Source organism: Calypte anna, chromosome 10 (assembly GCF_003957555.1).
Source record: "Calypte anna isolate BGI_N300 chromosome 10, bCalAnn1_v1.p, whole genome shotgun sequence".
NCBI lineage: Eukaryota > Metazoa > Chordata > Aves > Apodiformes > Trochilidae > Calypte > Calypte anna.
In genome coordinates, this window is record NC_044256.1 from 12,208,800 (window position 1) to 12,223,132 (window position 14,333).

The window sequence follows — 14,333 nt, forward strand, 5'->3', positions numbered from 1 at the left end:
CTGCCCAATATATGTTTTTCGTAAAATCCTGTCATAGTTTATGATATGGATCTTTATTTCAAGCTACAACTTTTGCTTTGTTTTACACGGGATTTCATAATCAGCTAGAGTAATATATTATGTCTTATAAAATGATAAACTTTCTAGTAACCAATTTTTGCCAACTGTTTTACTTCTCTTTTTCAGAAAATTGATGTCACTAATAAAGCTGTAGCAGAGCTTCTGTCCAAATCCACAGAATATCTACAGCCAAATCCAGGTAGGAAAGGAGCAATAGGTGTTGGATTTTGGATTTTGCTGAACACCATCTTTGTTTTTGTCATGATCTGTGCAAGATAACAATAAATGAATTTGTATTTACCAGGCTGTTCTGCAGAATAAATTTCTACTGTTATGATTGCTGGGGAAAAACAAACAACACCAAATGAAAAATTCCCCCCCCACAAAAAGGCTGGGGAGTAGAAATTCTTCAAAGTTGTAATCATGAGAGGGAGAGACAGCAAGCATGAAATTGGCTTTGGCTTGGCTTCTATCTGTTCTGTGTTTGCTTTCCCCAATATTTCTAATCAAGGAGTTCAAAAGCAGGAATACTTAAAGGAATGTGAGCATTGTTGAATATCCACAGGAGATGACAAGCACTTCTGTATGCCTGGAGAAATGATGCTCATTTGGTTGGGAATAAAGAATGGTTTCATATGACTTATATTGCTAAATGGAATCTGATTTCAACTTTTGACTATAAAGCACTGACAACAAAAAACTCATGAATCTGCAGAGCAGCTCAGAGATTCACTTGGGGACATTGCTTCTGAAATGATTTATTGCTTTAAATATATTATGTTTAAAAGGTTTTTTTTTTATTTTGTTTTTTTTTTTTGGTTTTTTTTTTTTTCCTTCTTTTTTTTTTTTTTTTTATGTCCTTCTTAGCATACAGAGCCAAGCTGGGAATGTTGAACACTATGTCAAAGATCAGAGGACAAGTTAAAACCACAGGCTATCCCCAGACAGAGGGACTCCTGGGAGACTGCATGATACGGTATGGCAGAGAGCTTGGCGATGATTCTATGTTTGGTGAGTTTGGGTATCTCCTCTGGGAATATTTCAGCATAAAGTTCCTTGCAGAATGTTACTCGGTGACATAACCATTGTAAATAACTCCTGCAGGTAAGAGGGAAGTTAAGTACAGTGATCAGGGGGTGACTGATGCAATTAAAAAAATATAATGCTTCTGCATTTTTCCCTCTATTGCAAGTGAATTTGGTAGCACTGTTTGGTAGCACTGTTACTGATGCTCTCTGAAGATTCATATTATTACCAGGACCATTTTAATTTCTGAGTTGCCAAATCTGAATAACTTAGTATGAATCTTTGATGCACAGTATTTCTTTTAATCTTTAACTAAACAATGGTTACTCTATATTTGAGAATTAACTGAGGTAAAAATTTCTCAGAAAAAAAAAAAAAAGGTAACTTTGAGGGATTTCTTTTAAAATTTGTCTTTCTGTGCTTCGGAACAGTACATCTTAAATATGTGTTTGCTTCTTCTCATGAAAATTACTTCTGTCTTGGCCATGCTACAATCCTTTGCTAAATCAAATCCTACCAGTTTAGGTATGCCAAAGTCTTGCAGAGCCTTGCCTGCTGGGCATGCCCAGTGTGTGTGTGGGCTTCATTGGAACAAATCTGAAGTTCTGTCACAGAGGGGGCTTTTTGAAATGGCTGGGATTGAGAGAGAAGGAGGGAGACATACGTGAGAAAAGGAGAATCCTGGTTTGGGGCAGGAGAGGGAACAAGGGGTAGGTGAGAGTGTTGTGGGCTGGAACTGTGAGCAGAAGCCAGAACAGAACTGGCTGGCTGTGGGAGATGCTATCATTACTATTTTACACACAGAGGCTTGTCTTGAAATTGTACCAACTGTGTAGGTGTAGGACCTTGTACCAAGTAGGTACTGCATAGGGAAAGATGCTCCGAGAGCCAGAGACTCGTTTGTTCTCCTGACAAAGAGTAAAGTGAGCTTGGATGTATTTGTGTTCTTGTAAAACCAATGGGGATACTAAATAGAATTAGGAAAGAGAACAGGACATTTCAAACAGTGTTCTTCCTACTGGTATTTACATGCTTAATAAAATATGAAGCTATTTTAAACAGGAGGTTTTAAAGTAGTAGCAACAATTTTGACCAAAAGGAGGCTTAGGAAAAAAAAAAAAAAGCATGCTTTATGTGAGGACACTGTAAATCATGATTTTGTGATTAAAAAGTTACTCACTTTTTGTGTATTTAATAGCATTATTAAAGTTGTACAAAGTAATCTTTGTAATCAAAGTAAGCTTTGTTTGCAGTTTTCAAAGTGAAGAAGGTTTGTAACCAATGCAAATACAGCAAGGAAAATACTGTTTTTTTCTCTGATGCCCATCAGGAAAAAAAAAATATATATTTCAGGGAAAATTCCAGTTCTAGTTTTCTGTAGAGGACAAGTGAGTGCATAGCTTGCTTTAGTCTTTTATTCTTCAAGGGCCTCCAACAGATACAAATATTCCTACTTGAAATAGCTGTTTCATAAGACAAAATTTTCTGGTTTTACATATATTGAGATATAAGCAGCCTATTCTTTTCCATAGGCCTTGCATTACTGGATGCTGGTGAGAGCATGAAGCAAATGGCAGAGGTGAAGGACTCACTTGATATTAATGTCAAACAAAATTTTATTGATCCTCTACAGTTATTGCAGGATAAAGATTTAAAAGAGATTGGGGTAAGTTTTCCAGGATAAAGCTTCACTTACCAATAATCAGTCAGTCAGACTTTAATTCCCCCAAGGTATTTTTCTTGAAAACATTAAAATAAAAAAATTTCACTGCATTCAGGTTTGTCTGGCTGCCAAAACAGTGGTGAAATCTTCTTAAAATCAATGCCTGGCTATTTCTCATTTGTGTGACTTCCTCTGTTTGCTATCTTGCTTGTACATTCAGTTCAAGGATAGTGAAGACAATTATATTCTATATTTTTCTGCTATTTTATTTTGACCAGCATTTTTATTAATTCTTATGAGCATGTGAGTGGGCTGTGAGTTACTGTGACTGATTACCCTGTCTTGCTGTCCCTGTCAGCCTAAAGCTGTTTATAATGGAAGATGAATGTAACTGCTGAAAAAAGGCTACTCAGGTCAATCACAGAATGATCTGAAAAGTGGCATAAACTGTTGAAATGCCATATGCCACAACAGGAATAATGTAGGAAGCTGAAGAATAAATTTTAACCTTTAGAGTTAAGTTTTCAGTGCTTTTGTTTACAATGTGACAACGCAAAGAAATGTAGGCAGTCTCTGTCTGAGTCTGCTGATTCCAATGGACTTGGGTAATAAGCAAGTTAAAACCCTGATGAAATACAGCAAACTATTTTATTTGTTTACACATAAATGGATATGGAAAATGCAGCAAAAAGATAGTAATACTGTCTTTATACTGTAGTTGTCTCCTATGATACGTAACTGTTTTCAGTTTTAGGTCTTCTGAACTTATGAAAAGAAATTGTTTGACATAAGCTTTAATGAGCATTTTGTGCCTTTGAGTCCATTCTGTAAACCTGTCACTCCCAGGATTTTTGGCAATGGAAAAGCTTGTGTAGTTATATCAGCTCAGATCAGATTGTCAAGCTGACACCTAGCAGAGAAAGTAAGAAAACAAGATTTGTTGGAGCACTGCTTATGGAATGAGAGGGGAAAATAACCCTTTAACTTTTCGCTATCATACTGCAAATAATTCAAGAGGTAACATTGAACTGAGTGTACAATATGGGGACACTTATCTAGATCCTGCTTCTCATGTAGACAATTTCTGTGTTGCATGGTTAGTGGAGTACATGAGTTGGATGCCCAAGTTCAGCAAATCAAGATGCCAGTGCCCCAAATATTAACAAATAGCTCCTTATTTTAAGCCCATACAGTTTAAAATTTCATTAATGTTTACGGTCTTAGACTTACCTGATGCTGCCTTAGATCGAGGGGATGGACTGGATAATCTCCCATCCTTGTATTTCTTGGATTCTGCATATATTTGCATCCATAACTGAAATTTCCTTAAATCACAATGTCTGTGTTTGAGCATGTCCCATTTGGACCTTCTCAGAAATAATCTGTTTTATTTAGCATCATTTGAAGAAACTAGAAGGGCGCCGTTTGGATTATGATTATAAAAAGAAGCGTCTTGGAAAGATACCAGATGAAGAAGTTAAACAAGCGGTTGAAAAATTTGAAGAATCAAAGGAACTGGCTGAAAGAAGCATGTTCAATTTCTTAGAAAATGATGTAAGTCTGTCCTGCATTTTTGTTTGCTGCAGTACATCCAGGAGGGCAATGTGTGTGGGATTGGATAAAGCCTGTCCCATCCTTCAGAGGAGGTAAGGTCTGAAAGCAGAATTGTGCCTCTTTCCTCTTTTAACCTCTTGTCACAGAGGAACATTAAACACAACAGTAATGGAAGAGCTCAAGAATTCATAAACTTCTGGACATGCAATGGCTCAGACTGTATCACAGAGGTCTTAAGTAGTTTTACAATCTATGAGCAATGAACTAGCTCAGAGTAGAATGCAGTTTGATAAGTGGGAGGTAGAAGTTTGACAGTCCCAGACCAAGCAGTGGTGGCATATTCCCTCTGTTCTATGAACTGTAGCTCACTTGTAGTCAAAAGTTTGCTGCTGATCTGAAGCCTCTGAATGATGCTGTCTCTGAAAATCATTATTATCACTATGTGGTTCTGAAAATTACTCCGTGGAGTTTATTTGTGGCTCAGGTACTTGGACTTAGGCTCAGTGTCCAAGTCCATCATGAAATTGTCTAAATGTGGTTATTCAGCATAATCCTCTCTTCAGTCCACACTTGGGGAAATAGCAGGATGTGCTTTTTCTCCCATGTAATGATGGAATTGCAGGACAAGAGAACTGGACCTATTTGGGCCTATTCCAGAGCTTTTTCTTTTATAGATGCAGCATCACAGAAAACAAGTTGAGAAAGTAATGTGTGCTGTTTTCTGTGAGCAAACTGCAACAAGGAAGAGCTATGAAGTGGGAATACTTCTCCCTCTATGCACACCCATGTAATGGCCAGTTAGAAATGAGCCTGCAGCTCCTCACCTGATAGTGAGTGGGGCACATTTGTTACAGCAATGTGTAAAGCCTCTTGCTGTTTCACTAGCACAAGTTGTGTGAGGGAGTAAAAAATGTAGCATCCCCCATCAACAATTTTAGCAAACTCTTCTGCTGTAGCCTCTACCAATTGCCTGGTTGCACTTGTATGTGTTTTGTAATTCTGCCTTACATAAGCAGCTGAGAAATGTTTCAGAAAGTGTTTTACCATTAGTGAAAGCACCAAACTGAGGATAAAACAGTACACAGATTGAAATGGTTTAGCTGTGCCATTAGAGAACTAATGAGTTGCACTTTCTAGATAAACAAATTCTGCCTTTGGGAGGAGGTGAACTGAATGTCCCTCTCAGGGCTTTTCCATTTCCACTTTCTATTGTTCCTCTTTAGTGAAAACTGTGTTCCTTTCCTTCCCTTTTTCATGCTCACCCTGTCTGTATTCCTGAAACTCCTTAGCCTTGCTGGCTAACCCCAGACTGTCTTGCTGGGTTTGCAGACATCTCACATGCAATAGCATCCTTCCCATCCTTTCCAGTTCCCCACATTACCCTTTTTTGGTCTCCTTGACCTGTAATCTCAGTTGTCTGAGCTCTGGTTCCCAACCATCTTTCCAGGTCCTTTTCCCAGACTCAGTCCTGATCCACATCTCCTTCTCAAGTTTTTTTCACAGCTATTTCCAGACCTCCCACATTGATACTGTTGCTTGTACTTCTTACAGATCCATCTTCCTGCCTTTCCCACTCAGCCCATCCCAGACTCTTCTTGCTAAGTAGCTTTTGGTCCCTCAAATTCTTCTGGCTCTTTCCCAGTCTCTCTCTCTTGGGCTCTTTTACCAAACAACTTTCAACAAGACAAGAGGGCATGGACTTAAGTTGTGCCAGGGGAAGTTTAGGTTAGATATTAGAAAGAATTTCTTTACGGAAAGAGTGATCCGTCATTGGAATGGGCTGCCCAGGGAAGTGGTGGATTCTCCATCCCTGGAGATATTTAAAAAGAGACTGGATGTGGCACTCAGTGCCATGGTCTAGCAACCGCAACGGTGGTTCAAGGGTTGGACTCGATGATCTCTGAGGTCCCTTCCAACCCAGCCAATTCTATGATTCTATGATTCTATGATTCTATGATTCTATGATTCTCTCTGCCTGTCTTCTCCTAATCCTCCATTCCATATCCCTCCTGGCTCCTATCATCTTGCTTGGACACTCCTTGCATATCGATTTTCTCTGACCACTCTGTCCAAACCCCAGACACTTTGTGCATTGTCCTCAGCTGTTTTACATTACTCTTTTTTTGACTGTGATGGAATTGTACCAGCTGTTGATTTGGTTCTGTGCATTTTGTTTCTGTATGCTGTGTGACAATGTTTGGCTCTCTTGGAGTCCCAGCAGAATTTCTAATAGTCTTTTTAGCTGAGTAAAAGCAGAGAAAGTATAGCACAAAATTACTATGGGTCTATATAACATTTGCAGAGAGTTTACTCTGATATCTTCTTGTGACCCAGTGTCTGAAGACATCATGATGGAATGGAAACACTTCAGACCTTTGGGGGTCTGTGCTCTTAATGCTGTCTTAAAGGAAAGGGACAAATAAATACCTGTTACTGCTTCATTCCTACTCCAACTTGAACTTTTCAGTTTGTGTTAGGGGAATGGGATTATTTGTTACTTCATTACTAAAAATATTTTGATTTTTCTTTCTCCTTCACATTCTGTTTCTTTCCTCAGCATTCATATTTTTGAGTGACTGGCTGATACATTTAAAATCCAAGTAGATAAATCATGTCTCATTTATTGGTTTATAAATGCTGCCATCTAGTGAGGTAAATCCAGAAAAATTCAGAACTGCTGTTTGTAAACATTGCTAATAAACACTAATGGGTCGAGTCATAAGAACCCTCATGGGGTAATTTCTTCCAGCCTTGCTGATCTGAAAAGCCCCCCTTTCACCTGCTAAAGGGTCATGCCCTTTTAGGTGGTTCAGGCTTGGGTGCTGACAGACAGCTGGCTTGGAAGTTGAAAGCAGAAGGGATTTGCACACTCTGAAAGGAAATGACTCAAGGACTCAACCCTAAGTTGAGGTTACACCTCAGTTTTGTTCAATTTCCAACCGGCCATTTCTTTGATACAATGACATATGCTCTTTTTTTCCAGAGCTTCCACAAGATATCATGGTCTTTTGAAATACCAGGTGTGTTTTGAATGATTTATCCTTCAGCTGAATGCACTGCAGGCTCCTTACAACTGTTTTAATCTCTATATTTCAGGTAGAGCAAGTTAGCCAGTTGGCTGTGTTTGTAGAAGCAGCACTAGATTACCATAAACAATCCACAGAAATTTTGGAGGATCTGCAGAGCAAGCTACAAAACAGGTAAGACTCAGCCCAGCAGAAATTTTTGGAGCTGAGGTTCATGACTGTGAAAAGTCACTGCAGCAACAGGTCTGGTGTAGTACCATCCCACAGGTGCCCATTTGCTGTGCTCTGTGCCTCGCTAGACTTCACTGCTTTGAACTGTTTCCACCTGGCAGCTCCTCACTGTGCCTTGAGCCTTGGATATAATGCAGGTTCTGCCCAGAAAGCTTTGAGTGTGTGCAGAATCTCTCACTCAGATCTGAGCAGGTTGATCAGGACAGCCTCCATTTGTTTACCAGTTTATTTAAACTTGCATACTTAGAGCTGTGTTTTGGAGGCTTTTTTTGAGAAGCTGGACTGATCTCAGTGTGCTTAAGGGGTATAACAAAATTCTGCATCAGACTGTAAGGAAATAGCCAGCTGGCTAGGAGCACAGCTGGGGTGGAATTCACTTATGAAAGGGCCAGCTACTTGGTGTTATCCTCAAAAGGAAAAAACGCTGCTGTCATTAATTTGTTATAAGTCACTTGGAGAACCAGGAGAGAACAGGAGACTTTTAAATGACTTTGAGTGTCACCATAGCGTGGGCTAACATTACAGTCATGGGGCTGAGGTAACTGGTTTGGGCTTTCCTGAGATCAGGCTGGATGTGCTGGCTGTGAGTATTAGCACAGGGGGAGCTCTGTCTGCAGACACCCTGCACCATCCCAGCTGGAAGGGCCAGTGAGACAAGATCATCTCAGCTGGGCCACATGCACATACAGGAAGGGATATTGAGACAGCTGTGCTGACCAACTGGTTGTTTCCCATTTTCTTTAATAAAAAGGCAATGTGTGAGATGTGGTCCCTGGGCCTCTGTCCTGGCTGGGTTTCTGCCTATGTCATTTGCAGTTGAGTTTTCCAGAGAACTCATTCCTGGAACTTCTGCTGAACTCAGTGGCAGCTGTGGATGCTCGGCACTTCTTAAACTCAGGCTGTTAAGCTTTATGCCTCTGTCAGCAGGACCAAAGCATTAAATAAAATAGAGACTTGCTGAAATACTGCATGAGAATTGAGCAGCTTTTAGTAAATATAGACCCCTTCCCCACTAAAGAAAATAAAAGCTTGAAAAAAAAAACCACAACAAAACCTCACAAAAAACCAGCAGAAGTTTTCCCCATCTTTTAAACACTGAAGCACTAGACCTGAGTGGAAAGTCCACGAATCCTTCGTTCAAGTAAATCTCACTCTTCTCTGTATTCTAGAATAAATGTAGCATCTAGTCGGCCTAAACGTGAATTTAAGCCAAAGCCTGTAATAACTACAACTCTGGATATTGGTGATAATCAGCAGCACAATGGGATTGCCTACAGTTCTTCCATAAAATCATCAGGTAAGTCTGTGGCCACAGAATTAATGTGCCAATAGATATTTTGGCAAAGTGTTGCTTGAGGTATTGCTTGTACCATGAGAACAAGGGATGCATCAGCAGCCATGCATCTCATTCCTGTCTCTTTCCCAGATTTGGAAATGGAATTGTGAAGCAGGATTCCTCACACCAGTCTCTCACTCATTTGAAGTTTAGGTGTGGCATTCTGCTTGGTCTTTTAGGTTCTCTATATTGCCATGGAGGGTGGGAGGAGAGAGAGGCACTTGCAGAAAATAGTTCATTTCTTGTGAGGACAGATGCCTAAGGTGGGTGTGTTAGGTCACTGCCTGGAGTATCTCCAGATGCTAAATTCTCTGCACAGTCTGAGACCATAAATGATCCATACAGAATCTTAACTAATAGCTATGTAAAATTCAGACAGATCAATCCCACCCTTACTGATTTTATTAATATATTTTATTATCCCATAAAGTGTGCACCCAAATGTGTGCGTTTATGGACTGAAGTGACTAGGTACCTATTGGTGTGGGGGCAGGATCCCTTCCTTTGATTGGCTTTGATTCCACACAAAGAAAAAAAGAAATCAGCTGTTAATCAAAGTCCTTTAAAGCTGTGTGAATGAGAATAGGTGTATATGATGCTTAGCAGGGTTACACCAGTCACTGAAATAGCTTTATCTTATTAATAAAAATATTTTGCCTGGCCTCCTTAATGGTGTGATTATAACCACCTAAGCCTCATCTGGCTCATTTTAGACCTCTCTTTAAATGCTGTGTTACATTGTGCCTTTCATTCTTTTTGTTTCTGGGGTTAGACTGTGGTATGAAATAAACAGGCCTGGATGCCACATGCTGGAATTTAATATTAAGCATCTAAATGTTTACTTACTTCACCTGTGAGGGAGACTTGGGTTAATTATTTTAGCAAGTTTCCACTTTGTAATTATTAAAGTAGAATTGTGCTACCATGAACATTGTGTGGAGACAGAGTAGATGCAGGTATAAGCAGTAACTTCACTTGGGAGGTTAGCTCCACAACTCAAAAAAAGAAACTGAGGAGGTATGCAACCAGGTTGCAAGGTAACAGAAGCCTTAAAAAAAAAAAAAAAAAAAAAAAAAAAAAGGCAAGTATTTCATAGACCAGAAAAGGCTGGAATGGTGTTGCCACTTCTCTGATGTTAAACAGTGGGTGTTGCAGACTGACAGGCAGTGCTTCCCCTGTTACCTTTGTCAGGGAAGCTTTGTCTCATCGGATTATACAGTAGCAGCAGCTGCCTGGCTCTAATGAAGACTTTGACTGATCCCACAGCCTGGAGTGAAACCGGTTGTACTGGCTGTGACCATTATTTAAAAGTCTTTCCAGGCTGACAGAGAATTCTTTTCACTTCTTTGGAGCTTAAAATGAACCAAATGTGATCCATCTTATATCAGGTACCTTACTGTCAAAAAAGAACTGGCTTGCAATAATAAATTAGCCCCATCAGAGCAGCTGCTGAAAGCAAGGAACTTGGTCAATTATCTGGAGTGCTGCTGTCTGCTGTTGAGAGTTCCAGGGAGCTGGTACCAGTTCTGCCTGGGCAAAGGCTGAAAATAACTCTTTTGGAACACTATCAGTCCATTTTCATTGGGAAGTGAGGATCTCTGTGTTGTCACCTCTTCTCCATTGTTATAAACAAAAGCTCTCTTCTATTGTTATAAAGGATAAAACTTACCCATGAAACAAGAAAGTAATTCCTACTTCCCAGTTTTAACACCAAAAATTAGCCCAGATTGTTTTACTGACAATTAAAAAGATGCTTTCACTTGTCATTTACTGACCATTGTAATTAGCAGATTAAAAGCAGATTAAAATGATTTTTTTTTCTTTTTTTTTTTTTTCCATGGAGTTTTGGCATTTTAGCTATTGTGTCTGTATTGCATTACTAATTGTGTGTAGATTTACACAGTCAGTTATTCTTCAAAGGGATGGCATGGTTAGCATGTGTGGTAGCCAGCAGGCAGGGCTGCTGGAGAATTGTTGCAATGATGGGAATAAAACAACCTGAGTAACTTGGTATTTAAGAGGTTTAACTGCTTTAATGTAAATACTAGTGTGTTCTAGAGTCCTATAATGTGTGTCACTGCTGCTTACATGGCAGAAGTATGAAATTTTTGTCCTATTCTTCTTTATGAATATATTTCCCATTATCAGACTTTTACTTGGATATGCTGTATATGTTTTTAAAACTCTGTTAAAGCTGAACTTCATTTGAACCTCTGGCTAGTCCTTGGCCACAGAGCTAAACTTTGCAATTGGAACATTAGATTACATTTTATTAGAGCAAGTTATTGTTCACAAATATGAGTATATTACGTATATAACCATTCCACAAATCCAAGGCAATGAACACCCCTTTCTGAGAATATCTTCTAAAAGAGGTGACTGCATGTGCAAAGGTAACTTTTACTAATGGTGATTCTGTTTTGTACTTAACATATATTTGCAGGAAAACCATACACTTGATGCTATATTTACATATGGTACCGTTAATATTTTAAGAGTAATTTGGAATGAAGTGCTTCATTATAGGGCAAACATATGTCACAAAAGCAGCCAGATAGTTTATTGGAAACCTTTGTTCCTAGCATAACAGTTACTTAGTTCAGATGAAGGATGGATGTGGCACTCAGTGCCATGGTCTGGTAACTGCAGCAGTAGTGGATCAAGGGTTGGACTTGATGATCTCTGAGGTCCCTTCCAACCCAGCCAATTCTATGATTCTATGTATACAGCAAAGGTTCTGAGCATGAATTTGAGGAGCAGTGCCCTAGGAATGACTGTCACTGTTCAAGTGAGGCGAGGCTGGAAGCCTGGATGCAGGAGCAGCTGGAGGTTTTGCTCCTGCCAAGGCAGATGCAGGATGAAGGCCCAGGTGGCTGCCTCCAGGCTGGGAGGGGTTTGCAGGACTGGCCTTGAGCCCTTGGGGTTATTCCCACAGCTGCTGTGTGCTGCAGTGCAACTTGGTTAAATGGTCACTTGTCACTTCTCCTGCCTGTCCAGTTCCTCTAGACACCATTCCAAAGAGACCACGCTGATTTTTGACAGCTGTGATTTACTTAAATTATCTGAGAAAAAAAACCCTTTCAAAGGGGAGGCAACTGGGAATGAAAATGGAGTAGCATCCAAACTGAAGAGAGAAACAGAACTATGCTTTAACCTAAGTATCACTAGTATTATTTTCTTTCTATCTAGAAGGGTAAAAGCAATGGAAAAACCTTTGGGAGGGGGAGAGAGCTATTCATACATTTTTTGGCTTGTTTTATGCTTTGTGGCTGCTGAGATGCTGTGAAGCTCTACTAATACAGGAATTTTTTTCTGTCCCTGGGACAGGTTCTTCAATGCACATGGATCAGCCTTGCTGCCAAGCTCTCTATGACTTTGAGCCAGAAAATGAAGGGGAGCTTGGGTTTAAGGAAGGGGACATCATAACTCTGACCAATCAGATTGATGAGAATTGGTATGAGGGGATGTTAAATGGAGAGTCTGGCTTCTTCCCCATTAATTATGTTGAAGTGATGGTTCCCTTGCCTCAGTGATTGTCATTCAAGCTGTGAACATGATTTCATGACTGAAATGGATTCACAAATGTTTTGTCAGTGTGGCATTCTGTGAAAGCCTTGCTATTTGACTGACTTACTGACTTTTGTATGCGTCTTTTTAAAATGTATTTATTTTATATTCAAAAAAATTTTTCCTTCCCTGATTCCATCAACCTGCAAAAAAACCCATACTCAGTTTTTTTGCTTTGTGCCTTGAAGATCACTGTATGAAGTGTTTACTGGTAGCTCACTGTTGCTCCAAAAATGCATTTTCTTGCTATTATCATATGTGGATTTTTTTTATCTTTGGCTGCAATGATTTTACTATTGAAAACCATTTTTAAAAATATTGTAAGTGAAGCTTAACTGTAACCAGTTCCTAAGTTACTGATGTCATTGAGCTCTTTTCATCTATCACACTGTAATTTATTGTGAACAAGTTAATCCATATTTCACATTGTATGTTGACAAGAGGCAAAGTGGTTGTTGTCAATATGATGATGTTGTACTAAGTACAAGTTCTCAGCATTGAAAATTCCTATACTTTACTGACCAAACTGAATAAATATTTCTGTGGGATGAGAACAGTGGTTGTTGATCCTATTCCTATGCTGTAGTTCTGGCATTTGTTTTTGAGCTGGAGGTCACTTTTGCTGAATATATCAGCTTTCAGTGAAGAAAACAATGCTATATTAAAAATGCATGACAGCCAAATTATAGTTCTATGAAACATCAACCACTAGAATTTTAATAATTTTGCTCTCTCCATACTGTGTATCATTTATCATGTCTTTTAAAAATTTTCTTCTAGCAGGAGAATAAGAGAAATTCCTTTGAATTAAGTTACAAACAGATGCTAGCTCCACAGGGTTTGTATGGAGCACCATTGAGATAAATAGGTGAGTATCACTGGTGGCTACTGCAAATATGAAAAGTCAATATGCTTCTACTTTTTTTCTTATTTAAAGGGGGGTGGAGAAGTAGGAGAGGGAAGATTAGGTGGAGAGGGAAAGACAACTAAAAACATGCCAAGAAAACCCCGAAAAAAAAAAAAAAAAAAGGAGCCTTAACACAAAGGGGAGACTCAGGTACCTTAAATACTATCAAGATGGAGAATTTGGTTTTGTTATCCTTTTGTTTTGCTTAGTAAATGCAGATCAGCAATACCCAAAAAGTTCAGCAGTCCCAGAGGAACGTGTAAGCTTTTGCCAGTTGTTCTTCATACAACTCAAAGTAGTGAGAAGGGAGCTGAACTTTTTATGGGCAACCTGGCCTGAATCAAGCCTGAGTTTCAAGCTCTGCTTGGTTCTGTAGTCCAGTAGAAACAACATTCCCTAGAGAAGAAAGAATTTCAGGTGTATCACAGGGAAAATATAATCCTGTTTAAGAAGTGTAAATAGCCCCTAAATGACTATCAAAATCATGGCTTTCTGGTTTCTGACATCTCTGACCTTGGCTTGCACACCACTCAGAGAAGTGGAGGGTTATTCTTCAGAGCTTTGGCTACAGGCTGCTACCTTGAGCACAGCTCAGGATTTGGACTTCTTCACATGAAGAAAATTTAAGTACCTATTAGTTACTAAAGCAGCAATATGGAATATTTTTAAATGCAAGTAGCTATTACAGTCTGACTCCAAAATCTGTGGGGTGATTTTCAAAGGTTTAAGTATCTGGGATTCACAGCTGCTTTTGCTTTTTCCTCCTTTTATCAGAGAGGTATCATACTTTCCCTGGCAAGCAAGATGAGAGGTATTGAAGTCTCTTCTACCTTATAGAATTCCCTAGAGGCAAGAGCATCTGCACACATGTGCACACAAAGATTGAATTCTCAATTCACATCACAGCCAGCAGCTTGCCATTGAGAACAGAGCTCCTGTTCAGCTGCAATAGGTGGGTATCTA

The 14,333-nt window shown here is 39.4% G+C and overlaps 1 protein-coding gene across 1 annotated transcript in view; it reads left to right on the forward strand.

The window, feature by feature from the left end:
• The window catches only part of SH3GL3 (SH3 domain containing GRB2 like 3, endophilin A3), a 47,231-nt gene extending 34,214 nt beyond the window's left edge, over positions 1 to 13,017 (forward strand). The window contains exons 3-9 of the mRNA XM_008491989.2: positions 187 to 259; positions 928 to 1,071; positions 2,619 to 2,752; positions 4,145 to 4,303; positions 7,400 to 7,503; positions 8,730 to 8,857; positions 12,224 to 13,017. Coding sequence (XP_008490211.1) covers positions 187 to 259; positions 928 to 1,071; positions 2,619 to 2,752; positions 4,145 to 4,303; positions 7,400 to 7,503; positions 8,730 to 8,857; positions 12,224 to 12,429 — 948 coding nt within the window. The 3' untranslated portion in view covers positions 12,430 to 13,017. The remainder of the gene's footprint in view (positions 1 to 186; positions 260 to 927; positions 1,072 to 2,618; positions 2,753 to 4,144; positions 4,304 to 7,399; positions 7,504 to 8,729; positions 8,858 to 12,223) is intronic.
• The last annotated feature ends 1,316 nt before the right edge of the window (positions 13,018 to 14,333 follow it).